The sequence below is a fragment of the Moschus berezovskii genome, chromosome 3, assembly GCF_049115385.1.
Source record: "Moschus berezovskii isolate FMDL1 chromosome 3, NW_MosBer_1.0, whole genome shotgun sequence".
Taxonomy (NCBI): Eukaryota; Metazoa; Chordata; class Mammalia; order Artiodactyla; family Moschidae; genus Moschus; species Moschus berezovskii.
In genome coordinates, this window is record NC_142462.1 from 117,558,895 (window position 1) to 117,586,682 (window position 27,788).

Here is a 27,788-nt window from a genome sequence, read left to right on the forward strand (position 1 = left end):
AGTTTTGCAAGATAGTCCTTAAAGGCCTACTGAATGCTACAAATTAAAATATATTTTCTCAAAGATGTCTTTCATTCAGTACTAATTGAGATTTTTAAAAAATGATAAAAGAAAACCAAACTAACATTCCTGTCTACATAAAGCAACAGAGAATCCTGAGAATTTAAGCATATGGACACGGATAAGCCATACACGATTAAGTCTATTATGTTAAACTAACGTAAGCTATAAGCTTAGGCTGGCATATTTACATCTCAAGATCCCTAAATTTGTTTTCTATGGACATCTACAACTACATTCCTGCAAATTTCAGCTTATATTTATCTTTTTTTCCTCTCAGATGACAAACCCTGCTTATTTCTGGGCAGTAAAAAGATAATGCCTCTCTTCTTACTCCTGTAGGGTTCTATATGCTGTTGAACACAGAGGATGCACAATGCTGTGAATCATGATTAAGCTGCCAGTGAAACCCCAGGAAAAGGGCTGATCACTGTAAATAAGATGTATAAAATAATCATAAACCAGAAAGATGGGCTTGGATTTGTAACCAATGATAAATTATACATCGAATTACTATTTGTCAAATGAATGATACAGGCTGGTAACGATAAGTATGCTTTAAACATAGTATTACCGTGTTTTTTTTTTAACATAATCAAAGTTGCTGACAATTGAAAATACACATTGCATTTAATCTATCCTGTACCATCTCCCTCTTAGACTCCTAGAAACATCGCAGACATATCATGTCACTGAACAAGTCGAAATACCCTCCTGTCATTAAAGGTAATGATGTAACACAGGAGAGGAGGGGCCATTTCTTGACACTTTGATCTTCAAACCAAAATTACACAATTTTATCTTAAGGGCAGGAGTAGAATTTCAAAAATATTCTGGAAGAGTCTTATTTTCCATTAGCTTCTATTACTTTGGAATGTGTTTCACACATTTACAACATATATATATATATATATATATATATTTAGGAAAAGGGTGACAGAGGATGAGATGGTTGGATATGGGCAAACTCCAGGAGATAGTGAGGGACAGGGAAGCCTGGCACGTGGCAGTCCATGGGGTCACAAAGAGTCGGATACGACTTAGCAACTGAACAACAACAACATATGTACAGGATAGATAAATTCTAACTAAAGGATATAAGAATTTTACATAAAATACTTTCTAATGCTAATTCTTACAGTCATACATTTATGACTTGAAAGTGAAAGTTGCTCAGTCATGCTGACTTTTTGCGACCCCATGGACTATACCGTCCACGGAATTCTCCAGGCCAGAATACTGGAGTGAGTAGCCTTTCTTTTCTCCAGGGGATTTTCCCAAACCAGGAATCGAACCCAGGTTTCCCACATTATCAGCAGATTCTTTACCAGCTGAGCCACAAAGGAAGCCCAACAATCCTGGAGTGGGTAGCCTATCCCTTCTCCAGCAGATCTTCCCAACTCAGGAATCAAACTGGGGTCTCCTGTATTGCAGGCAGATTCTTTACCAACTGAGCTATCAGGGAAGCACATTTATGACTTACTGGGGAGGAAATAACTGTCATCGATCTTTATTATTTTTTGACACCAACAACGGGAAAAGATATGAATTAAAAAAAGAAATACTGGATTTTTTTTACTCTCAGTAAACATTAGAAAATGCTATACTGTGAAAACCTGGTATTTTAAAATTACTTTTCTTTTTTAAATATCAAGTACAACAGTTCATGGGCTTCCCAGGTGGTGCAGGGTAAGGGATCCACCTGCCAATGCAGGAAACACAAGAGATACAAGTTTGATATCTCAGTGGGAAAGATAACCTGGGGGAAATAGCAACCTACTCCAGCATTCTTCACTAGAAAACTCCATGGGCAGAGGAGCTTGTTGGGCTATAGTCCATGGGGTCACAAAGAGTCGGACACGAATTGAGCAAATGAGCACGCAAGCACACACACAACAGTTCATACAAAGTACCATGAAATAAGGATGTATAGCAGAATTATAAATGCTTTACAACCATGAAGTTCTCCAGGTTCTGATATCAATCAGTGCCCTATGATAATGTAGTTACTGAAAAAAAAATCACACAACACAATGATCTGAGAGTGGATCCTAAGAAAATAACACTGAGGTCCTTAATACCTGACATTCATAACACCCAAAATAATGAAAGATCTAATTCAACAGCGATGGGCCATCATCTTGGGATGAGAGTCATAAATTATATTTCCAGCCTCAAATCAGACTACACGCATTTTGTTCTGTATCATTAATATATTAAAATGGCATCTATTTAAATGACTTTTTGTAGTCCTCAAATGTTTCTGTATGAGTGGGACAGATCTTTCCTGCCAGCCTTATTTACAGGGACTACAGCTTGTACATAACTGTTTTGCTTAATGGACCAGAACCAAGTATGCAAATTGCTCATCAGATCTTTGGCTCAATGTTCACTTAAATGTGCTCAAAGCATAAGTTCTGTGAACCACTAAGAACAGAAAATGACACAAATAGTGTCAATTTGGTAGTTCGATAAACTGTGCTAAACCTCACCGTTACAGGATTCTTAAGTCTAATGACTAATCTACTCATCAGTAGAACAGATGCTTCCTGGATCATCTGAATGAAAATTCAGATACCCTAAAGCCTAGCATTTTCCCAGCTAACGTATAAACTGGATCTTTGCTTGGATGCAGTTAAATGACAAAAACGCATACGATATTCTACCTATCCAGGTAGTCATAACCAGCAAATCCCTTAAAAATCAAATTTATGATAATGATTGAGAATGCAAGGATGTCTTATTAAAGGGTATCACTATTTCACTTCCACAGAGTTCCTGCTATGATAGGTATCAAACACTGCACAATGTTCAGTTCTATTGAATACATTCAAAATTATAGATTATTTCCTCCACTGAGCACTGAAGAATTGATGCTTTTGAACTGAGGTGCTGGAGAAGACTCTTAAGATGCCTTGGACAGCAAAGAGATGAAACCAGTCAATTCCAAAGGAAATCAACCCTGAATATTCACTTAAAGGATTGATATTGAAAGTCCAATACTTTGGCCACCTGATGCAAAGAAACAACTCATTAGAGAAGACCCTGATGCTGGGAAAGGTTGAAGGCAAAAGGAGAAGGGGACAGCAGAGAATGAGATGGTAGATATCATCACCAACTCAATGGAGATGAATTTGAGCAAACTCCGGGAGAAAATGAAGGACAGGGAAGCCTGGCACGCTGCAGTCCATGGGGTTGCAAAGCATTGGAAATGACTTAGCAACTGAACAACAACAAATAGTTACTCCCTTACTAGGTTAAACAAGTGTTTTGCCGTATGATTTACCCCTATGATTCCCCACTCACTTTGTTCCAAACACTGCCAGTAAATTCAGATACCGGAGGATACAGATCAGATTTACTCGCAACCAAAATTCTGAGTGAAGCAGGAAAGAGGTCATCCTCTTACTAGCGTTTCTGTTTCCCAATGGCAGCTTCTTTCCAAGACTCTGAACAGCTATCACTGGGAAAGCAAATGCTCAGAGAGGCTCAGCTTCCCCCAAAGACGAGGACTCCAAAAAAGTTCACCTTAGTGTTACTCTGTAATTGTACACAAATATTGAGTTCAGTTCAGTTCAGTCGCTCAGTCGTGTCTAACTCTTTGCGACCCCATGAATCACAGCACGCCAGGCCTCCCTGTCCATGACCAACTCCCGGAGTTCACTCAAACTCATGTCCACAGAGTCGGTGATGCCATCCAGCCATCTCATTCTCTGTCGTCCCCTTTTCCTCCAAGCCCCAATCCCTCCCAGCATCAGTCTTTTCCAGTTTGTCAACTCTTCACAGGATGTGGCCAAAGTATTGGAGTTTCAGCTTTAGCATTAGTCCTTCCAATGAACACCCAGGATTGAGCTCCTTTAGAATGGACTGGTTGGATCTCCTTGCAGTCCAAGGGACTCTCAAGAGTCTTCTCCAACACCACAATTCAAAAGCATCAATTCTTCGGCGATCAGCTTTCTTAACAGTCCAACTCTCACATCCATACATGACCACGGGAAAAACCATAGCCTTGACTAGACGGACCTTTGTTGGCAAAGTAATGTCTCTGCTTTTTAATATACTATCAAGGTTGGTCATAACTTTCCTTCCAAGGAGTAAGCGTCTTTTAATTTCATGGCTGCAATCAGCATCTGTAGTGATTGTGAAGCCCCCAAAAATAAAGTCTGACACTGTTTCCACTATTTCCCATGAAGTGATGGGACCAGATGCCATGATCTTAGTTTCTGAACATTGAGCTTCAAGCCAACCTTTTCACTCTCCTCTTTCACTTTCATCAAGAGGCTTTTGAGTTCCTCTTCACTTTCTGCCATAAGGGTGGTGCCATCTGCATATCTGAGGTTATTGATATTTCTCCCGGCAATCTTGATTCCAGCTTATGCTTCATCCAGCCCAGCGTTCCTCATGATGTATTCTGCATATAAGTTAAATAGGCAGGGTGACAATATACAACCTTGACGTACTCTTTTTCCTATTTGGAACCAGTCTGTTGTTCCATGTCCAGTTCTAACTGTTGCTTCCTGACCTGCATACAGGTTTCTCAAGAGGCAGGTCAGGTGGTCTGGGATTCCCATCTCTTTCAGAATTTTCCACAGTTTATTGTGATCCACACAGTCAAAGGTTTTGGCATAGTCAATGAAGCAGAAATAGATGTTTTTCTGGAACTCTCTTGCTTTCTCCATGATCCAGCGGATGTTGGCAATTTGATCTCTGGTGCCTCTGCCTTTTCTAAAACCTTTTTGAACATCTGGGAGTTCACAGTTCACATATTGCTGAAGCCTGGCTTGGAGAATTTTGAGCATGACTTTACTAGTGTGTAATATGAGTACAATTGTGCAGTAGTTTGAGCATTCTTTGGCATTGCCTTTCTTTGGGATTGGAATGAAGACTGACCTTTTCCAGTCCTGTGGCCACTGCTGAGTTTTCCAAATTTGCTGGCATTTGAGTGCAGCACTTTCACAGCATCATCTTTCAGGATTTGAAATAGCTCAACTGGAATTCCATCACCTCCACTACCCTTGTTCGTAGTGATGCTTTCTAAGGCCCACTTGACTTCACATTCCAAGATGTCTGGCTCCAGGTGAGTGATCACTCCATCGTGATTATCTTGGTTGTGAAGATGTTTTTTGTACAGTTCTTCTGTGTATTCTTGCCACCTCTTCTTAATATCTTCTGCCTCTGTTAGGTCCATACCATTTCTGTCCTTTATTGAGCCCATCTTTGCATGAAATATTCCCGTGGTATCTCTAATTTTCTTGAAGAGATCTCTTGTTTTTCCTATTCTGTTGTTTTCCTCTATTTCTTTGCATTGATCGCTGAGGAAAGCTTTCTTGTCTCTCCTTGGTATTCTTTGGAACTCTGCATTCAGATGCTTATATCTTTCCTTTTCTCCTTTGCTTTTCGCTTCTCTTCTTTTCACAGCTATTTGTAAGGCCTCCTCAGACAGCCATTTTGCTTTTTGCATTTCTTTTCCATGGGGATGGTCTTGGTCCCTGTCTCCTGTACAATGTCACGAACCTCCGTCCAGAGTTCATCAGGCACTCTATCTAGAACCCCATGAACACAAATATTAGCCAGTCGTAATGTTCTTTAACTGACTTTCAGTTCAGTTGCTCAGTCGAGTCTGACTCTTTGCGACCCCATGGACTGCAGCATGCCAGGCCTTCCTGTCCGTCACCAACTCCCCGAGTTTACTCAAACTCCTGTCTGTTGAGTCGGTGATGCCATCCAGCCATCTCATCCTCTGTCGTCCCCTTCTCCTCCTGCCTTAACTGACTCATATTCAATTAACAGCATGCTTTTCCCAGGCGCAGTGGGAAGGAATCCGCCTGCCAGTGCAGGAGATGCGAGAGATGCAGGTCTGACCCCTGGGTCAGGACGACGCCTGGAGAAGGGAATGGCTGCCCCCTTCGGTGTTCTTGCCTAGAAAATCCCATGGACGGAAGAGCCTGCTGGGCCACAGTCCATGAGTTTTCAAAAGAGTCAGACATGACTGAGCACGCATGCGCTCTCTCTAAAAATAAACTTTCAGACACAGCTTGCCTTCAAAGAAACTATTACAAGGGAGAAGCCACTAAGCAAAGCAGGACAAAAAATTAACACACATAGGAACATTAATATTTATCTAACACATAACAGCATTTAGAGTCAAATTTTAAAGCAGAACAGGGTAAAAATAAATGTTTCCAGATTCTTAAGGGTAAGATAACAATTTGCAATGTTGGGAAAAGGAGGTGATTCACACCATGTTTCTCCGACTGCTTCTCCAAAGACTACTCTTTCAGAAGACCTTCAAACTAACTGAATAAGCTCTGTGCTACAAGTGAACGGAGAAAAGCCACCATGAGAAAACTTTACGTCTCTGTAACAAATTTCTGGGAAGCACTGTGAACATGACAACATCTGCATTTCAGGGAAGGCCACCTAAGACCTGAGCACTCTGACTGGGATAATGACAGGATACCTTCTGAAGAGGTGGACACCATCAACTTTAAGAAATGCAGAATGCTGAATTCACTTTTGGATAGCTGACCCAAAGGTGATGCTTTATTTTTAACTAGGTATCTGCAGCATTCAACTATCTGCTTAGTGCAGAGATAGAATTCTAGGATCCTTTGGAGTTTTTTGTTTGTGTTTTACTTTTACACTGCTTCAGTGAGGACACAGTGCCACAGAGGTCCTCCTGAGCTTCCCTAGCAAGGATGACTGTTAACAACATGCTTAGAGTCCTGTAACCAATCACATGTCAGGCTTACTTTATTGGGCTTAACATCGGCAGAAAGCCTGTGTGTAAGTGTGTGTGTCCCTGTAAATTAACATGGAGCAAATGTAAGTAAGTAAATAAATGAATGAGTTTAAAAAATGCATATTTATACAATATATATATTTATATTTACTAAAATATAAGTAGCCATACTAACTGGAAGCCATTTTCTAGTTAAACACCAACATACCAGACAGACACAGATCTACATGGCATAAAAAACACAGTAAAACAGGCAGTCAAAACCTCTACACTAGCTGCCATAAAGGATACAGACTCACATGGCCTGGCAATCTCTATTTTAGGGGCATTTTCCTATTTAGTCACAGCATTTCATCTACTACCTTAACTGATGGTTAAAATACACATAAAAATCATTTCATGGGCAATAATGAAAAAGAAAAAATGCAAGTATAAAACAAATAATGAAGGAAATATTAAATAGCTAATGGGGACTGTCACTGTCTCATTATAAAAAGTGATGTTTTAAATCTTTAAAAAGCACATATATTTCTATAATTAAAGATGAAAATCTAGGGTAAAACTGAGGCATGTATTTTCTCAAAAATAAGGTTAATCTACCGTTCTCACAAAGAAATTAAGAAAGGAGCATTACAAGCACTGCAGTAAAAATATACAATAAATCTCTTTATAAATTAAAGTCAGAAGATAAGGGTGTTGTTTAATTGCATAGTTTCATACCCTTCTCTATAAGAAAAGATATTCCTTACCATAATACCTTAATGTACAAAGAGGATATATTTCAATGACACACTTGTTACCACTTCAACTGTCAAAGACATAAAGTGAAAGAGGCAAAAATGGAATATACTCCTTGCACATGAGCTATGAGGCAAGGAGGTGAGATTAATGAAAATAGCAGCTTTGATTGGTTACACTAGGAAATACAAAGTAAGCATTTGGGAGTGTTAGAGCAGAGGAAAAAAGAAACTGGTCAACAGAGCTCCAGGTCAGCAGAAGTAGAAAAGGGATCCAACCTCGGCTGAGAAACGAGAGGAATCCTGGCTGCAGGGGAAGAGACAGTGTGTGTGTGCATGCACCTGCTGCCCGCTAACTGGCTCACAGCAGGGCAAAAGGATTTCCAGCATCTAGAAAGCACCAAGGACAGACCCTGACCTTCAGCAATTGGTCAGGTGACCTACAGTGGCTGCTCCCAGGCTAGTCTCACCAGAACCAGGAAAAAAACACCTCCGCTAAGCAGTCTCCATCCTTTAAGAAGCTGAGCGTCAAGGAGGGATCAGGTGACACTGCTAAGTAAGAGGAGCAAAGGACAAATACTAGGGAGAAAATCTCTACCTGGGCACACTAAGTAAGGAGGCTTTTACACACAGGTGGTGGCATTTGAGTTAGACCTTTAAAGATGAGGCAAAGTTTGAAAGATGAATACGTATAATAAAAATCTATTTCAGGCAACAAAAAAAGAAGGCAGTTCAATCATATCAGTCATTAAATACATAGGATGGGGTAGCAGCAGTAGAAGATGAGGACAGAGGAGAAACTATATTAGAAACACACTCAAAAAAAACCCAAAAAGATGGACTATGAGTAGCCCTTTCAGAGTCAGCTTTAGGAACAACCCTAAGGTGATTCTGAAATTTCAAGATGATTATCAAAAACGCTTCCTTTGAAATCCTTCTAATAGACATAATGTATACACATACATACAACAGGAATGAAATAGCTATTTCTTTAATATACCAAGTATTTTAAAGCTACCAATTCAACCAGTCTACATATAAAAATAACAAGTATCCACTTTCTCTTAATGAAAATAAACAAAATGGACACCAGAAGTGAAAGAAGAGAAGTCCCATGGAATAGAGAGATGGTAGTAGAAAAGGAGAGGAAAAAGAAAACTTTACACATTGTTAACTTTGGCTGAGCTTCACTTCCACTCATCATGAGAAAACAGTCCTGGGGTGCATAATTTACAAAAGAAAGGGTCAGTACAACAAGGTGCTTTATAGCAGATCTATGGCCCTTCAAACTTCAACCTGACGGCAGTACTGATCGCCAGCACAAAATCGGTATAATTAGTGGAGCAAGTCATGATTCTGTCAAAAAACATTTATTCAGCTGAAGTGTTTTTCTTTAAAGAGAGACAAGCATACAGACATGAGCCAAGCAGATGCAATTAATCAAATGCTACAATAGGTTCACAGCTGCTGAGAAGTGGGGATACAGCACGTTTGTTCTGAGGCCTTGTGGTTCTTGATGAAAATGCTGTCATCAAGAACAGGCTGCAACCTTACGCCTCCACAACCCCATCTTCCCGCCCCGCCAGGGAAGTTCCAGCCACAACTGAGAGCCCTGAGTCCCACCCTTCCCCGCCCCACCAGCTCTCCATTCCAGCCAAAACCCAGAGCCCAGAGTCCCACCCCCAGTTTCGAGCCCCATGCCTGGCACAGAAGGGCCTCAATAGGTCCATTACAAACAGAACAGAAGGGGAAAAAATGATACTACAAAACCAAAGACCTTGCTTTTCAATTCATGAAATGTCACATATGCCTCTGTAAGACCCATCGGATCTGTCAAAATGTCTTATGACCTAAGCCTCATCCAAGATGAGCAGAGTATGTTGCCCGTACCCTCATGTGATCTTAAGGTTGGTTTCCAGAGGAATAAGGGAGACAGACACCCAGTAAAGGAAAGTAATTCCTTATTAGAGGAAAAAGCTATAAGGCCAAAGATTAAACACGTGGCATTGATATAACCTGACCATCAATTCATAATCTGATTAATATGGTCACCACTGTTCTGCAGGATCAAATGCAAGAGGCAGGTTGAGGCCAGGAACTCATGTTAAAAATAAAGATGTACTTCAGGAAGTCAAACTCCTAGAAACCTGATATATGATCAATCTATGCAACCTTATCCCACGTAAATGAATGTCTGTGGGTTTCTTATTTCCTTCTTTGTATTTCAATTTCATGTAACTCAAGAGACCTCTCCTACTACCTGTGAGGACACAGTAAGCTTGGTAACCCTGAGATGAAAAACACTGACCCACAACAAGAAATAACCAGAGCCATTCAAACACAGACATCTCTGTTTCTTTCACTTACTATATATTTCAGGGTGAAAAAGACATTTACTAGAAGAGAAAGCCTGGCTCAAGGGAGAAAAAAAAAAGCGAGGGAGGGAGGGACGTTAAGAAATCTAACAGCAATAATCACAAAGGCCAATAATCTCTGATTGCCACACAGCACTTAGTGAGATACTAACTAGACTTCTGTCATTTTATTTATCTACCTACCTATCAAATGTTTATTTTATGTCCCCAGATTAAATCCAGAGTACATAATGTTAGACAGGTAGGGGATATATTCCAAGAATTTTGACCAAAAAGTCCTTAAAGCTTCATGATGTAGTAGAGGGAAAACACACTCAAAAACTTTTATAATTTTAATCTCCTTTGAAGCCCTTCTTTAAGTCATTTAAACTAGATTCTATAACATGTGAACTAACATCTTCAAAGTAGTCTTTCCTTTGAAAGGAGTCTCAAGAAATACCTACTCAACAGAAGCCTTTCACATATAGGTTAAAGGTAAAATATAGACTTTTATATAAGAAACTTCTGCCATGCAGTAGCCTTCAAATTTTCGTGTGTTTTGGTTTTGCAGTCAGCTCTCACCACTTAATTTGTGCTCTTGCCAAATCTTCACATCCACAGCAGTTACAGAAAATACTGAATGCATAAATAAGCTCAAGAGAAACAGCAGGGCAGCCTCCAGCCATGACTCACTTGCTGAAATGAAATTTTAAGACACAATTCTGTCTCTTCCCCCAAACCACCGATGCTGCTTTTTTCTGGGACACTATTTTGTGAAAATCAGCTCAAGCTCAGAGTTTCCCTATTTCATTGCCATTTCTTACAAGAACAGCAACACAAACAGAAGCCCACAGCCTCTGTTATGAGATTCACAAAAAACCTATTTGTTAACAGAGTTGCTTTTTATAATGGTTCAAGGCTCCAAAATGAGAAGAATTATCCTAAAGGCATACAAGAAAGAATTTAGCATTTCAATAACCTAAAGAAAAGTTATTTGGGAAATGAGAATTATCTAACCATTTCAGTACACAGTACAATTTAGATACCTCTACTTCCCTTCATATACATGCACTGACCAACTGTTCATTTTTTAATGCAAATCAAATAATTAGTCAAGTGGGCCTTAGAAAGCATCACTATGAACAAAGCTAGTGGAGGTGATGGAATTCCAGTTGAGCTATTTCAAATCCTGAAAGATGATGCTGTGAAAGTGCTGCACTCAATATGTCAGCAAATTTGGAAAACTCAGCAGTGGCCACAGGACTGGAAAAGGTCGGCTTTCATTCCAATCCCAAAGAAAGGGAATACCAAAGAATGCTCAAACTACCGCACAATTGCACTCATCTCACACGCTAGTAAAGTAATGCTCAAAATTTTCCAAGCCAGGATTCAGCAATACGTGAACCGTGAACTTTCAGATGTTCAAGCTGGTTTTAGAAAAGGCAGAGGAACCAGAGATCAAATTGCCAACATCCGCTGGATCATCAAAAAAGCAAGAGAGTTCCTGAAAAACATCTATTTCTGCTTTATTAACTATGCCAAAACCTTTGACTGTGTGGATCACAATAAACTGTGGAAAATTCTGAAAGAGATGGGAATACCAAACTACCTGACCTGCCTGTTGAGAAACCTGTATGCAGGTCAGGAAGCAACAGTTAGAACTGGACATGAACAACAGACTGGTTCCAAATAGGAAAAGGAGTACGTCAAGGCTGTATACTGTCACCCTGCTTATTTAACTTATATGCAGAGTACATCATGAGGAACGCTGGGCTGGATGAAGCACAAGCTGGAATCAAGATTGCCGGGAGAAATATCAATAACCTCAGATATGCAGATGACACCACCCTTATGGCAGAAAGCGAAGAACAACTTAAGAGCCTCTTGATGAAAGTGAAAGAGGAGAGTGAAAAAGTTGGCTTAAAGCTCAACATTGAGAAAACAAAGATCATGGCATCTGGTCCTATCACTTCATGGAAAATAGATGGGGAAACATTGGAAACAGTGGCTGACTTTATATTTTGGGGCTCCAAAATCACTGCAGATGGTGACTGCAGCCATGAAATTAAAAGATGCTTACTCCTTGGAAGGAAAGTTATGACCAACCTAGACAGCATATTTAAAAGTAGAGACATTACTTTGCCAACAAAGGTCCATCTACTCAAGGCTATGGTTTTTCCAATAGTCATGTATGCATGTGAGAGTTGGACTATAAAGAAACCTAAGTGCCTAAGAATTGATGCTTTTGAACTGTGATGTTGGAGAAGACTCTTGAGAGTCGCTTAGACTGCAAGGAGGTCCAACCAGTCCATCCTAAAGGAGATCAGTCCTGGGTGTTCATTGGAAGGACTGATGTTGAAGCTGAAACTCCAATACTTTGGCCACCTGATGTGAAGAACTGACTCGTTTGAAAAGACCCTGATGCTGGGAAAGACTGAGGGCAGGAGGAGAAGGGGATGACAGAGGATGAGATGGTTGGATGACATCATTGACTCAATGGACATGAGTTTGGGTAGGCTCCGTGAGTTGGTGATGGACAAGGAGGCCTGGTGTGCTGCAGTTCATGGGGTCTCAAAGAGTTGGACACGATTGAGTGACTGAACTGAACTGAACTGAACTGATTAACTGGTGAATGTCAGGCCTGAGACATTTTCAAATCAAATTCACTGCAGAAAAACTAATGAAATGAAGAACTTCAGTCAGCTCAAAAATCTACATCATTTCACACTATGTCAAAACAGGACCATTAATCCCCCCCCCCAGATATGAGGTTTAAGATGTGGTTTTCATTATCCAAGGTTTCTAAGAGCTCCTATCAATGAATATTTTATCAATTTCTAACGTTTGCTGTAAAACACAGCTTTACACGCACTCCTAAAAATATTATAAAACATGATATAATAAGTTTAGGTAAAAACAGATGTGCCTAGTCAGTCTGCTTTGGTCTTTAGGAGCAATATCAACCATATTAGATTCTTTCAATCACTGTAACTACTAAGCAATTATGTGCCACGCACAGCACTAGACAATAAAGTGTCAAAAAAGACCTTTTGGCTTTAAGATACCCAAAAAACTACCTAATTACAGATATGTAAGTAAGCAGTAAGTGCTATGAAAGATAAGTTAATAGTTAAGTAACTGTTTACTTTTTGGGCAATGTTAGTACAAATACAGTGTGAAATTTTTAAGTTAGCTAATTTAAAGTTGGCTAAATTTGGAATACCAAGAGTTTTCATCCTGAGCATATTGAACATGAAAAAGTCTTTCTACGAAATTATCTATATAATAATTTATTCCCTCTAGTATCACAACTACCTTTGTCCAGATGTGAGCTGATTAACACAACAGATTTGCATCCTAAGGCACACAACCTCAACAATGAGAACACTAGTCTGAACTGGTAAAAGAAAATCAAGAATATGGTACAATATATCATGAACCAAGATTTCTGTTTATCTAATTTGATCCAAAACTTACACTGAAAACATAGCAAAAGCATCCCTTAGGAAAAACAAGAACAAGATTTCATTAAAGAAGAGGTTCAAAATGGCAAATGCTGTTTAATACTACTTTCTTGAGTTAATTCTATAAAAATCAAAGAATAATGTAAAAGAGTTAATAAAGCCTATTTCTTACATGAAACTTCATAGAAGTTTAATTCGGTAAAAATATTCCAATTTTAACTATATTTTTCTGCACCCCTAGAAATTCTAATATACTGGTAACATGTCTTCCTCTTTTATCTTCCAGTCATCCTCAAGAAATCTAATTACTGAATGCTGGAATGAGTGAGGCTTGTGGAGGTTTTTTGCTGTCACTGGAGCCAAAAATACTTACACTTGAACAAACACTTGTAAGTACTTAGGATAAACATCCACATAATAGTTATAATATACAGCAGAGCGGTGCTATATTATAATTCTGTCCTTGGAGGTCCCACTCCTTGGAAACCACGTGTATAAACAGATTAGCAGAGAAGCAATAATAACATCTTCTAATAACTCAATAATTAAATCAGCATATTATAAATTCCACTTTTTAGTAGTCCAGCTGGTTTCTGGGATACTTAACCGTCATATCAGTCCAAAGGAGAATAAGAAAGCAAAGAAATATAAATGCTAATTAAGGTTACCTTTGTGCCAAAGATGTCGAAAACATTTGTCCAAAGGCTGGTTCAGAATCACAAGGCAGTATTTCAAACTCCCTATGGGAAAAAAGCAAAATCAAGTAAACAAGTGAAGTTAAGTCTTGTGTTCCCTAATTTGAGTCTGGAATTGTACTTTTATTAGTTTAGTTTTTAAGTCTACACAGAGCTAGATTTTAATCATAGCTGATTTCTTATACCCAATTTTAAAAGACGCCATAGATTAACTGCTGCTGCTGCTGCTGCTAAGTCACTTCAGTCGTGTCCGACTCTGTGCGACCCCATAGACGGCAGCCCACCAGGCTCCCCCGTCCCCGGGATTCTCCAGGCAAGAACACTGGAGTGGGTTGCCATTTCCTTCTCCAATGCACGAAAGTGAAAAATGAAAGTGAAGTCGCTCGGTTGTGTCTGACTCTTCGCGACCCCATGGATGGCAGCCCACCAGGCTCCTCCGGCCATGGGATTTTCCAGGCAAGAGTACTGGAGTGGAGTGCCATTGCCTTCTCCAGTAGATTAACTGGATCTACTTTATTCCATGTGTCTGTCACATCACTGTATTGCTGAGGAATTTATTATTAAAATATAGTTCATCATAAAAACAACTGCAGTCCATTAAGCTGTAAAGAGTTGAACACAACTTAGCGACTGAACAACAACAAATGCTTCTTTTCTGTAGGGTTGCACAGCAAAAGTGCCCCTGATGTGAATCCTTATCCTTATGATACATGCAACACTTTGCTACAAGTGCCCTTCTTTCTACCTTGCTGGTGCGGTGTCCCCCTGACGTCTGCCAAGCTGCCTGGGTCTAACGGGTGTGTCCTTTTACAAGCACGTTCATCCTCATTTAGTCAGGTCTCTTTCCCTCTCAGTCTCTCCCTCAGCTCCACTTGAACTCACCCATGGAAAACTTTATTTCCACAAAATCCTACTAGCTCTTTTCACGACTCTTTTATTTCCACTTTTTAGATGACACTCAAAAGACCAAGAAAGATGGAGAAAAGTTACTTCTCCAACAATCATTTCAAGCCTTTTATAATGTACGGTAAAAAGTGCAAAGCAGAACACAATGAGGCTGGCTGAAAATCTGTCATTCAGCTCAGACCGAGCACTTCATTTCATTTATGGAAAAGAAATGTTTATTTGGTGATAAGAAAAATTAATTGTTTTTTTAAGCAATCTCAGTGTTAGAAATGGAACAAGATAAGGAAATGAAAAGGGGATGCCATCAACCACAGCAAATATTATTAAGTGCTGATTATATATTGAGCAATAGGAGTACAAAGAGGAATAAGATTACAGGGCATCTGCAAGATAAGACATTTATAATAAAGACGATTTATTCCACATACAGTGTAACACAAAGGATAGGAGGAGTGCTGGGTAACAGATAAATGAATGTGGCAGAAGTTCAAAGCCTAGGAAGTCAGTAAGGTCTAGTGTCATCCTAGAAATCTCGGTGATATGCAGATCTCTGAACTTGATGCTAAAAAGACAGCTGGACAGAACAAAGAAAAGGGCATTCCAGACAGAAAAGACAACGCACAGGAAGCTGCTATCCTTTGCCAATAGGATTATTACCGTGGAAAGTTTAGGAGGCAACATCCTAACGATGGGCACCTGAGACATGCATCCTAACATTCCAAATTTCCCACATGCTCTTTACGATGACAGAGAAATTCCAGTCCTGGCATCCAGGAAGTATTTAAGAGTGATGCAGAAATGAGTAGTAAGCGCAATTTATGTATACTGGAGGATCAGCCATACAGAGATGATGGACGAAGGTCAAAGTGCAGACACGCAGCTGAGATACTGCAAAGAAAGGGCAGAGAGAGAAAAGAACAAATTGCAAACATAAATCGTCATATTTTGCTCAGTGTTACAGAGCAGAAGGACGTCAACAAAAGAAATATAGAAGAAACAGCTACAAAGGTAAAAGAACAAAGAGTATTTCCAAGAATGTGGCATCAATAATGCAGCATCAAAGAGAACAGACAGTGAGAAAAGGCTAACAAGGGGGCGGAAATGTCAAAGAGAAGCCTGAAAATTCAGAGGGCGGTAAAGAGAACGAGGAGCGAGAAAACTGTGAGATGCCTCTTCTTAAGTAAAAAGTGAACTGTGAGAAATGGGGGAGGAAAAGGCAGCAAAGTCCAGAGAAAGTATTTTAAATATTGAATATATTGTACTACAATTAGGAACAGGGAAGTAAGAGAGAGAAGGGAAATGATTCATTCATCCATTCAACAGGTATTTATACAGCACAAAGCAGTCTCCCATGGGAATTAACATACCCCACCCTGGCCCAAAGGCTTACATACTATTGATAAAAACACTGAGACTGAAGCAAAGGATGACCTATCACAGTGATATACGAAATTGAGATAGAGGCAGAGGATGACTGATTTCCTCATAAGAAAGTAAACAAGAACAAAATCAAATATGAAAGTCGAATGGACATCGAAAATAACTGCTCCAAGAAATGGACTACAAGAGCTGAATATCCACAGGTTTAAAAATAGGAGTTAAGTTGGGGTCAACTAGCAGACACAGGACATCGTATCTTCTCAAATTCAGGACTTTTCCCACCCATTCTGGGATGTTGAAACAGGAGTCGGTATAAACAAGATGGTGATGACGGCTGGTTGGAGAATTGGCAAAATCACCTGTCCAGAGGCGAGGGGAAGCCAGGAGGCATCTTTGGGCTGCATCAGAGTGAATGATAGTGGCAAAAACCAGTGGTTATCACACATCATTCCTCCTCCTCTTATTCAACAACAGAATCCTGAGGGGCTTTTGTGGTTTTGGTTTTAGTTTTTGCTTTGACTTTCTGGCTTTTTTTTTTTTTACTGGGCATATTACTGTCCAGATGAAAAACTCTCTCTTAGATTCTCTCCAGCAAAAAGTAGTCACAGCACTAAGTTCTGGCCAAGAAAATATATAGAGGAGCCTGATATGTTACTTTTAGGGAGTCTCCTTAAAGTGGGGCGGAGAGGGCTTTCTCTTCTGTTTTTCTTCCATTCTGCCATCCGGAACAAGACTGATGAGTGAACAGTGTAGCAGCCACCTGGGATGCAAAGAGCAATGACAACAGGCTGAGCCTGGGTCCCTGACGACTCCATGAAACCTCTGTGCCAGCACTTCAATGCCTGACTCCAGACTTCTTTTATACGAGAAAAAAAAACTAAACTCCTACTTCAAGTCAATAATCCTTGGGGTGGTTATTCTGTAGAGAGAAACTGAATTTTAATTAATGGGGTGATCATGGGCTTCACTGGGTTAAGGTAAAGATGATCAAGAGAGAAACTGGAAAAGACAAAGAGCAGGCAAGCATCCAAACACAGGAAGAAGACTTCAACTCATTCATTTATTCAACAGGGATGAGAGATTCATAGCCTGTAAGTGCTTGATACGATGTTAATGGCAAGGAGCTAATAGGATAAACCAACGGTCCTTTAATCTTTGGCAAAGTCTGCACTGTTAAAGGAGGCCTTCAACAATACTGCATGTATGTTTAAGTGAAGGAGCAAACTGCTTTCTGTCACTGATTCTTTGATATGTGAACTCAGTATTTTTGTGGCTCAAAGAACAATCTGATGAAGGGGAAAGCATTATTATCCACCTTCAGTTCAGTTCAGTCTCTCAGTCATGTCCGACTCTTTGTGACCCCATGAATCACAGCACGCCAGGCATCCCTGTCCATCACCAACTCCCAGAGTTCACTCAAACTCATGTCCATCGAGTCGGTGATGCCATCCAGCCATCTCATTCCCTGTCGTCCCCGTCTCCTCCCGCCCCAATCCCTCCCAGCATCAGACTCTTTTCCAGTGAGTCAACTCGTCACACGAGGTGATTATCCACCTTACGGCTCCTCTAAAACACATACTTTCGTTAAGGCATTATCTGTGAAAGCATTTTCGAAAAGAACGAAGATGTTTGAAAATGTATAGTACAGTTTGCTAATGATGTTATCCAAGAATTAACTAGTCCAACTATTTCTATACATAACATTTATGTTAATCTGGTTCTATGCATAAAGATCTTTAGGTAGTAGGATCTGATATTCTTTCCTCTTCTAGACTCCTCTGCAATTAAAATTAAATGAAGTCAGTTTGGCATTTATTTTACCCTCAAGACCCTTATGGTTACTAGTCCCTACTAGGCTGCAGACAATGTAGTACCCAGAACCACCCACTGTTCCTAAATAGGTTATGAGAGAATCTCAATGCAGAGAGAAATCCACGTCAGCCTCAGACACTGAACCACAGGACCTTAACTTCTGACTCTAAATGTGTAGGAATTTAGAAAAATAGTCAGGACCATAGCAGTAAGGAAACTAACAGTCTTATATCAAGTACTGGGTTGGCCAGAAAGTTCGTTCAGGTTTTTCTGCACCATCTTATGGCCAACCCAATATTTCTCAAGTTGTCACACTGATGCTACCCCCACGAGGTACAAAAAGACTTAAGAGAAGGCTAGGAAAAAGTTCTTCCTTATGCTGTAAGAACGACAACTTTCAAAATCAAATGTACTAAGTCTTTCCCCATTCTGAGGAGAATGAGTCATTCTCTCTCAAAGAGAAATACAGGATAAGTCAAAATCCTTGATTTGCTTTCTCAAAGGGATTTCAATTATAGATGATGGAAAACCTCTGATCCTGGATGGCTCAAAGCCAAAGTACTCCAAGTTGCCTGGAAAAATCTGAATTAAGTACAAATGTCCAAGTTCATGGCTCGGTGGGTAAAGAATTCGCCTGCAATGCAGGAGACACAGGAGATGCAGGTTCAATCCCTGGGTCGGGTAGATCTCCTGGAGAAGGAAACAGGAACCCGCTCCAGTATTCTTGCCTGGGGAATCCCATGGACAGAGGAGTCTGGGGGGCTACATTCCATCAAAGAGTTGGCATGACTGAGTGTATAAGGGCATAAGCAAAACACACGAGTCCAAGTTCATGATAAGAAAAAGACAGTCAAAACCGAGATTAAATCATCAGCCTTGAGCTAAAGAAGTGAAGAGATCCTCTGACAGCTAAGGACTAAACAAGTTCAGAAGGTAAGAGTGGTGGGAGGGGCATGCCAACTCGCTCTCATTCTTATGTAGTTCTCTCCTCACTTTTATTATTGAAAAACAAAACAAAATAAAAACAGCAACAAAGAAACACCTGCTTCTGAGGAGAAATGGCTGATTCTATGTTTTGTCATTCAGTTCAGTTCAGTTCAGTCGTTCAGTCGTGTCCGACTCTTTGCGATTAGGAGAAAGGAAATTCATAAGACAAGACTGGACCATCAGATAGTGCTAGAAAGTAAGGAAGCACTCCCCCAAAACCCAAAAATCAAAACAACCACATTGATGGAAGTATGCCAAAGGGGTGTAAGAGAAAATTCAAAGAGCTCCCAATAGGCGAAAGGTCAAAACTGGAACAGCTTAAGCAACAAAATAGTTTTGGCTAACAACCCCAAGTATAGAGATAAAAATTCATCACTCAATACTGATACAACAAAAATGACTGAGTTAATTAATAAAATATGAGGAAAGAAACATATATCCCAAGCAGAAGAATTCCAAAGAAATCACTATTTACTTAAGGAGACACTCCATCCTAAAGGGTGGAAGCGCAGTTGTGGGCTCTGCATAGTGTGGGTTGCACAGAGAAGTTTCCTTCCAAAGAGTGTTCACTATGAAAACGGGGGAAATCTTTACAGAGGAGAAACCTGACAAACACCACTTCAGCCAGGTGATCAAGGTCAGCAGCAACAGTCATAAAAAGGATGATGAAAACAGCATTCTATCTCTTCATCTTCTTCTCCAAATTCCATATCCCCAGTCTAATCAAGAAAAATAACTCAGAAAAATTTCAGCAGAGACACATACCACAACGGCCCTGCTCAATATACCTCAAAACTGCTGAGGTCAACAAAAACAAGGCAAATCTGAGAAACTGCCGCAGCCAACAGGTTCCTAAGGAGACATGATGATTAAACATAATACTGTACGTTGAATGCGGAGAAGGCAATGGCAAGCCACTCCAGTACTCTTGCCTAGAAAATCCCATGGACAGAGGAGCCTGGTGGGCTGCAGTCCATGGGGTCGCTACTAGTCGGACAAGACTGAGAGACTTCACTTTCACTTTCACACATTGGAGAAGGAAATGGCAACCCACTCCAGTGTTCTTGCCTGGAGAATCCCAGGGATGGCGGAGCCTGGTGGGCTGTCATCGTCTATGGGGTCACACAGAGTCGGACACGACTGAAGCGACTTAGCAGCAGCAGCAGCAGCAGCAGTACGTTGAATGAAACCTTGGGACCCAGCAGGGTCATTAGGTAAAAACTAAGGAAATCTGAATAAGCTATGGAACTAATAATAATATATCAATATGGGTTCATTAATTGTAACAAACACTCCATACTAATGGAAGGTGCAGATAAAGGGGAAAATAGGGGGATACACAGGAACTATTTTTTACCATCTTCTCTATTTGTCTGTAAATATAAACCTGTTTTTTAAAAAATAAATTCATAATTTTTTTAACACCCTGGGGTTAGGGAAAAAACAGAACTGAAAATTATTCCATAAAATAGTCATTCCACAATTATTCCACAGAACATAACAGTCATATAAATAGAGTCCAAAAGTGTTTCTGGACTGCACTTATAAACCCAAGAAGGAGGGGGGGAACCACTCCATCAGAAGGCAAAGATTGCTCTGTTTCATCTTTAGAAAATAATTATATCAATATTTTATTTTAATTAAGAAAATAAAAATACAATAGCAAATCTCAGGAAAAGCAATTTTTTATTTCCGACCTCTAAGAATAAAGATTATTTGGATTATATACAGGGCTAGATCCTATTCACATATCCGATACAATTATCTGAAACAGTCATCGAACTCAACAGTGAAAGGGTTAGCATTTTTAAATTAGTAAGAAATTAACACAGTATTAGTTACTAAACATACTGGCTCTGAAACCTCACTTGTCCTTACAGTAGGGGGTCATGGCTTACAAATGACCCATGAGATCGCCTAAGAAAAAAAAAAAAAAGTGAGCCCCACACAATGGCAGCAGCAGTTCCCCTCATTTATTCAGCTTATCAGGAGGTTTCTCCAGTAGTCATGTATGAATGTGACATCTGGACCATAAAGAAAGCTGAGCACTGAAGAATTGATGCTTTTCAACTGTGGGGTTGGAAAGGACTCTTGAGAGTCCCTTGGGCTGCAAGGAGATTCAACTAGACAATCCTAAAGGAAATCAGTCCTGAATATTCACTGGAATGACTGATGCTGAAGCTGAAACTCCAATACTTTCGCCATCTGATGTAAAGAATTGACTCACTGGAAAAGACCCTGATGCTGGGAAAGACTGAAGACAGAAGAAGAGGACAACAGAGGATGAGATGGTTGGATGGCATCACTGACTCAACGGACATGAGTTTGAGTAGGCTCCGGGAGACAGTGAGGGACAGAGAGGCCTGGCGTGCTGCAGGCCATGGGGACGCAAAGGGCAACACAATGAGGCACTGAACAACAACACAAACTAATCTTTACCAAAGGCTAAGTAGATTTTTTTTTCGATGATCCAGTGGAAGTTGGCAATTTGATCCCTGGTTCCTCTGCCTTTTCTAAATCCAGCTTCAACATCTAGAAGTTCACAGTTCACGTACTGTTCAAGCCTGGCTTGGAGAATTTTGAGCATTACTTTGCTAGCGTGTGAGATGAGTGCAATTGTGCAGTGGTTTGAGCATTCTTTGGCATTGCCTTTCTTTGGGATTGGTATGAAGACTGACCTTTTCCACTCCTGTGGCCACTGCTGAGCTTTCCAAATTTTCTGGCATATAGAGTGCAGCACTGTTTCACAGCATCATCTTTTAGGATTTGAAATAGCTCAACTGAAATTCCATCACCTCCACTAGCTTTGTTTGTAGTGATGCTTCCTAAGGCCAACTTGACTTTGCATTCCAGGATGTCTGGCTCCAGGTGAGTGATCACACCATCGTGATTATCTGGGTCATGAAGATCTTTTTTGTACAGTTCTTCTGTGTATTCTTGCCACCTCTTCTTAATATCTTCTGCTTCTGTTAGGTCCCTACCATTTCTGTCCTTTACCTTGCTCACCCTTGCATGAAATGTTCCCTTCAGTTCAGTTGCTCAGTTCAGTTCAGTTGCTCACTCATGTCCGACTCTTTGCGACCCCATGAATCGCAGCACGCCAGGTCTCCCTGTCCATCACCAACTCCTAGAGTTCAAACAAACTCATGTGCAATGAGTCAGTGATGCCATCCAGACATCTCATTCTCTGTCGTCCCCTTCTCCTGCCCCCAATCCCTCCAGGCATCAGGGTCTTTTCCAGTGAGCCAACTCTTCGCATGAGGTGGCCAAAGTATTGGAGTTTCAGTCTCAGCATCAGTCCTTCCAATGAACACCCTGGATTGATCTCCTTTAGAATGGACTGGTGGAATCTCCTTGCAGTCCAAGGGACTCTCAAGAGTCTTCTCTAACACTCCAACAGGCCAAAAGCATCAATTCTTCAGCGCTCAGCTTTCTTTATCGTCCAACTCTCACATCAATACATGACTACTGGAAAAATGATAGCTTTGACTAGACGGACCTTTGTTGGCAAAGTAATGTCTCTGTTTTTTAATATGCTGTCTAGGTTGGTCATAACTTTTCTTCCAAAATGGTCCCTTGTTATCTCTAATTTTCTTGAAGAGATCTCTAGTCTTTCCCATTCTATTATCTTCCTCTATTTCTCTGCATTGATCACTGAGGAACGCTTTCTTATCTCTCCTTTCTATTCTTTGGAACTCTGCATCCAAATGGGTCTATCTTTCCTTTTCTCCTTTGCCTTTCACTTCTCTTCTTTTCACAAATATTTGTAAGGCCTCCTCAGACAACCATTTTGCCTTTTTGCATTTCTTTCTCTTGGGAATTGGTCTTGATCACTGCCTCCAGTACAATGTCACAAACCTCCATCTACAGTTCTTCAGGCACTCTGTCTATCATATCTACTCCCCTGAATCTATTTCTCACTTCCACTGTATAATCATAAGGGATTTGATTTAGGTCATACCTGGTTGGTCTACTGGTTTTCCCTGCTTTCTTCAATTTAAGTCTGAATTTGGCAATAAGGAGTTCATGATCTGAGTCCCAGTCAGCTCCTGGTCTTGTTTTTGCTGACTGTACAGAGTTTCTCCCTCTTTTGCTGCAAAGATTATAAACAATCTGATTTCAGTATTGACCATCTAGTGATGTCCATGTGTAGAGTCTTCTCTTGTGTTGTTGGAAGAGGGTGTTTGCTATGACCAGTGCGTACTCTTGACAAAACTCTATTAGCCTTTGACCTGCTCCATTTTGAACTCCAAGGCCAAATTTGCCTGTTATTCCAGGTGTCTCTTGACTTCCTACTTTTGCATTCAGTTCAGTTCAGTTGCTCAGTTGTGTCCGACTCTTTGCGACCCCATGAATCACAGCACGCCAGGCCTACCTGTCCATCACCAACTCCCGGAGTTCACTCAAACTCATGTCCACATAGTCGGTGATGCCATCCAGCCATCTCAATCTCTGTTATCCCCATCTCCTCCCGCCCCCAATCCCTCCCAGCATCAGAGTCTTTTCCAGTGAGTCAACTCGTCACATGAGGTTGCCAAAGTATTGGAGTTTCAGCTTTAGCATCAGTCCTTCCAATGAACACCCAGGATTGAGCTCCTTTACAATGGACTGGTTGGATCTCCTTGCAGTCCAAGGGACTCTCAAGAGTCCTCTTAAGCACCACAGTTCAAAAGCATCAATTCTTCGGCAATCAGCTTTCCTCACAGTCTCACATCCATACATGACCACAGGAAAAACCATAGCCTTGACTAGATAGACCTTGGTTGGCAAGGTAATGTCTCTCTTTTTAATATGCTATCTAGGTTGGTCATAACTTTCCTTCCACGGAGTAAGCGTCTTTTAATTTCATGGCTGCAATCAGCATCTGCAGTGATTTTGGAGACCCAAAAAATAAAGTCTGACACTGTTTCCGCTGTTTTCCCATCTATTTCCCATGAAGTGATGGGACCAGACGCCATGATCTTTGTTTCCTGAATGTTGAGCTTCAAGCCAACCTTTTCACTCTCCTCTTTCACTTTCATCAAGAGGCTTTTTAGTTCCTCTTCACTTTATGCCATAAGGGTGGTGTCATCTGCATATATGAGCATTAGAGTCCCCTATAATGAAAAAGACATCTTTTTCATATTAGTTAGTTCTAGAAGATCTTGTAGGTCTTCACTGAATCATTCAGCTTCTTCAGCATTACTGGTTGGGGCATAGACTTGGATTACTGGGATACTGAACGGCTTGTCTTGGAAGAGAGTTACAGAAAAACATCTAGTTCTGGTTTATTGACTACACCAAAGCCTTTAATTATGTGGATCACAACAAACTGTGGAAAATTCTTGAAGAGATGGGAATACCAGACCACCAGAAATCTGTATGCAGGTCAACAAGCAACAGTTAGAACTGCACATGGAACAACCAACTGGTTCCAAACTGGGAAAGGAGTACAGCAAGGCTGTATACTGTCACCCTACTTAAATTTAACTTATATGCAGAGTACATCATGAGAAATGCTGGGCTGAATGAAGCACAAACTAGAATCAAGATTGCTTTGAGAAATATCAATAACCTCAGATATGCAGATGACACCACCCTTATGGCAGAAAGCAAAGAACTAAAGAACCTCTTGATGAAAGTGAAAGAGGAGAGTGAAAAAGTTGGCTTAAAACTCAACATTCAAAAATCTATGATCGTGGCATCCAGTCCCATCACTTCATGGGAAATAGATGGGGAAACAGTGGAAACAGTGTCAGACTTTATTTTTTGGGGCTCCAAAATCACTGCAGATGCTGATTGCAGCCATGAAATTAAAAGACGCTTACTCCTTGGAAGGAAAGTTATGACCAACCTAGGTAGCATATTAAAAAGCAGAGGCATTACTTTGCCAACAAAGGACCACCTAGTCAAAGCTATGGTTTTTCCAGTAGTCATGCATGGATGTGAGAGTTGGACTAAAAGAGAGCTGAGTGCTGAAGAACTGATGCTTTTGAACTGTGGTGTTGGAGAAGCCTCTTGAGAGTTCCTTGGACTGCAAGGAGATCCAACCATTCCATCCTAAAGAAGATCAGTCCTGAATATTCATTGGAAGGACTAATGCGGAGGCTGAAACTCCAATACTTTGGTCACCTGATGCAAAGAACTGACTCATTTGAAAAGACTCAGATGCTGGGAGAGATTAAAGGCAGGAGAAGGGGACTACAGAGAATGAGATGGTTGGATGGCATCACTGACTTGATGTACATGAATTTGAATAAGATCCAGGAGGTGGTGATGGACAGGGAATCTGGCAAGCTGCAATCCATGGGGTCTCAAAGAGTTGGACACAACTGAGCAACTGAACTGAACTAAGTAGTTTTAAATATTCTTCAACACATATTGAAGATAATACAAATTCTGCCAAAGCATCATACAAGAAACTGGCCAAATTGGTAACTTCTAGAAGTAGATCTTGTTATTTAGTCACTCAGTTGTGCCCGACTCTTTGAGACCCCATAGACTGTAGCCCACAAGTTTCCTCAGTCCATGGGATTCTCTCTTGCTGCTGCTGCTCTCTCTTAACAAGCTTCAAATACAATCTAGTTAGTCCTGGCCAGAACTTAGTGGAAGGAAGGAAAAAGGAGGGAAGTAAAGAGAGAAAGGAGAGAACAGAGGCAGAGAGGAAGGAAAGAGTAAAGGAAGGAGCAGAGAGGGAGCGAAGTATTTACCGTGAAGTATATACAATAGTGATCTCAACTTCCCTGTATATCAGAATCAAAGATCAAACAACAACAACAAGCCAATCACCTTTCCTAGAGCTTCTGACTCAATGTATCTGCAGAAGGGCATGAGTATCATGATTTTTTTAAAAAGCATTATAAGAGAGACTAATATTGTACTGCGGTGTTAGTCACTCAGTCGTGTCCGACTCTTTGCAACCCCAGACTGTAGCCCACCAGGCTCTTCTATCCATGGGATTCTCCAGGCAAGAATACGGGAGAGGATTTCCATTCCCTTCTCCAGAGGATCTTCCAGACCCAGGGATTGAACACAGGTCTCCTGCATTATAGGCAGATACTTTACCATCTGAGCTACAGGGAAGCCCCTGTAGGCAATCATAATTGAGAACCACTGGTCCAGTGCCTCAAGATAATGATAGAAGAAAGCCATCATAATAGCAATATTATTTTAAAATACTGTCCATTTCATCTTTATCTCACTTTTTAATTGCTGTTGTCTGAAAAAAATGTGTATATATATATCACAATGATAATCATTTGCAATTATTTTATAAATAAACATAAATTGGTTGTTTTCTTTAGCTAACATGGTATGAGATCAAAAAAGGATTGCGCACCACTACTCTAAATGAAAATACACTGAAATAAAATATAATTTACAATAGAAAAATGATTTACTGAAATGCATTACCAAGTTATCTAGGGTTTAGGATCTGTTTTTTAAAAATACTGGCGTTCAGATAAAATCTATATTAGCCAAAACACACACCAGTCATTATACATAATAGTTATTTTGTCAGAGGACCAAAGACCATTATTATGAATCTCTCGTCCCAAAAAGTATTTCAATTAAACAATGGAAACTCTAGGGCACTGAATTTCATTTTTTATATTGCACAAACTTCTATATATAAGAGCAACGCTTTTTTTTAAGTGTGCATAGGGAAATCCAAACTGTCAATTCATTGAGTAAATGAATGTAGACAAAGCAAAACTATTAAAAAGTCTGAACAAATATTCCATAACAAAGTCTATTAAAATAATCAAATTACCAACAGACTAAGAATTTGTAAGTCACAGAAAGTAAGAAATTGCTTCAGAGACAGCAAACATAGAGACAAAGAGATGCTTCCTGAGAAATCTCTCTTGCCCGCCCAGACTAAGAGTAACAATTCAATCTAAACTGAATTTAGATACATAAGCATAACAGTAAACTGTGCCCTCTTCCATGGGCAGTGTCCCGGTTTGGATAAGTTATATGGTCCCTCTTCCCTATATCTTCAGCTTCCACCCTATTTCTCTGCTTCATTTTTGAGCAAAATCTACTTTGGTGAAAATTTGATCCCAGCATCTCCTGAAAAGAACTATTGCCAGGGTCATTGATGACCTCCTGGTGTAAAAATTCAACAGCTAAAGCCCAAGTCTCATACTGCCCAACACGTCTTAGTAGCGTAACAGAACAGACCACTTCTCATATCGTTCCTGAAACATATTCTTCCCTTCACTTTCTCAGGGGGTGGTAGTTTAGTTGTTCAGTTGTGTCTGACTTTTTGCGGCCCACCAGGCTCCTCTGTCCATGGAATTCCCTAGGCAAGAATACTGCAGTGAGTAGCCATTCCCTTATCCAGGGAATCTGCTCAACCCAGGGATCAAACCAGAGTTTCCTGCACTGCAGGTATATTCTTCACGGACTGAGCTATGACTTCTCAGGATACACCTTCTATTTGCGCTTTTCTCCTATCTGACAGGCCACACCTTTCAATTTCTTTGCTGCTTACTATTTGCATAGAAAGCACTCTACATGTATTTTCTAAGTAGGTCATCCAACTCTGACTTCAGGCCCAATAAGCTGATGTCAGCTACTCTAACAATCAAGTGACTCCCCCTAATTTGCCTAGAACCAGTGTCTTTAATACACAATACAATTCCTCATAGAATGAAATAACACCC

The 27,788-nt window shown here is 40.3% G+C and overlaps 1 protein-coding gene across 6 annotated transcripts in view; it reads right to left on the reverse strand.

Moving 5' to 3' along the window:
* TPK1 (thiamin pyrophosphokinase 1) overlaps positions 1 to 27,788 on the reverse strand; it is a 392,426-nt gene that overhangs the window by 290,926 nt on the left and 73,712 nt on the right. For 4 of the 6 annotated variants that reach the window (XM_055421432.2, XM_055421429.2, XM_055421431.2 and 1 more), the window contains one exon: positions 14,026 to 14,097. The exons of the other annotated variants lie outside the window; for them this stretch is intronic. In XM_055421432.2, coding sequence (XP_055277407.1) covers positions 14,026 to 14,097 — 72 coding nt within the window. The remainder of the gene's footprint in view (positions 1 to 14,025; positions 14,098 to 27,788) is intronic. 6 annotated transcript variants of the gene reach the window in all.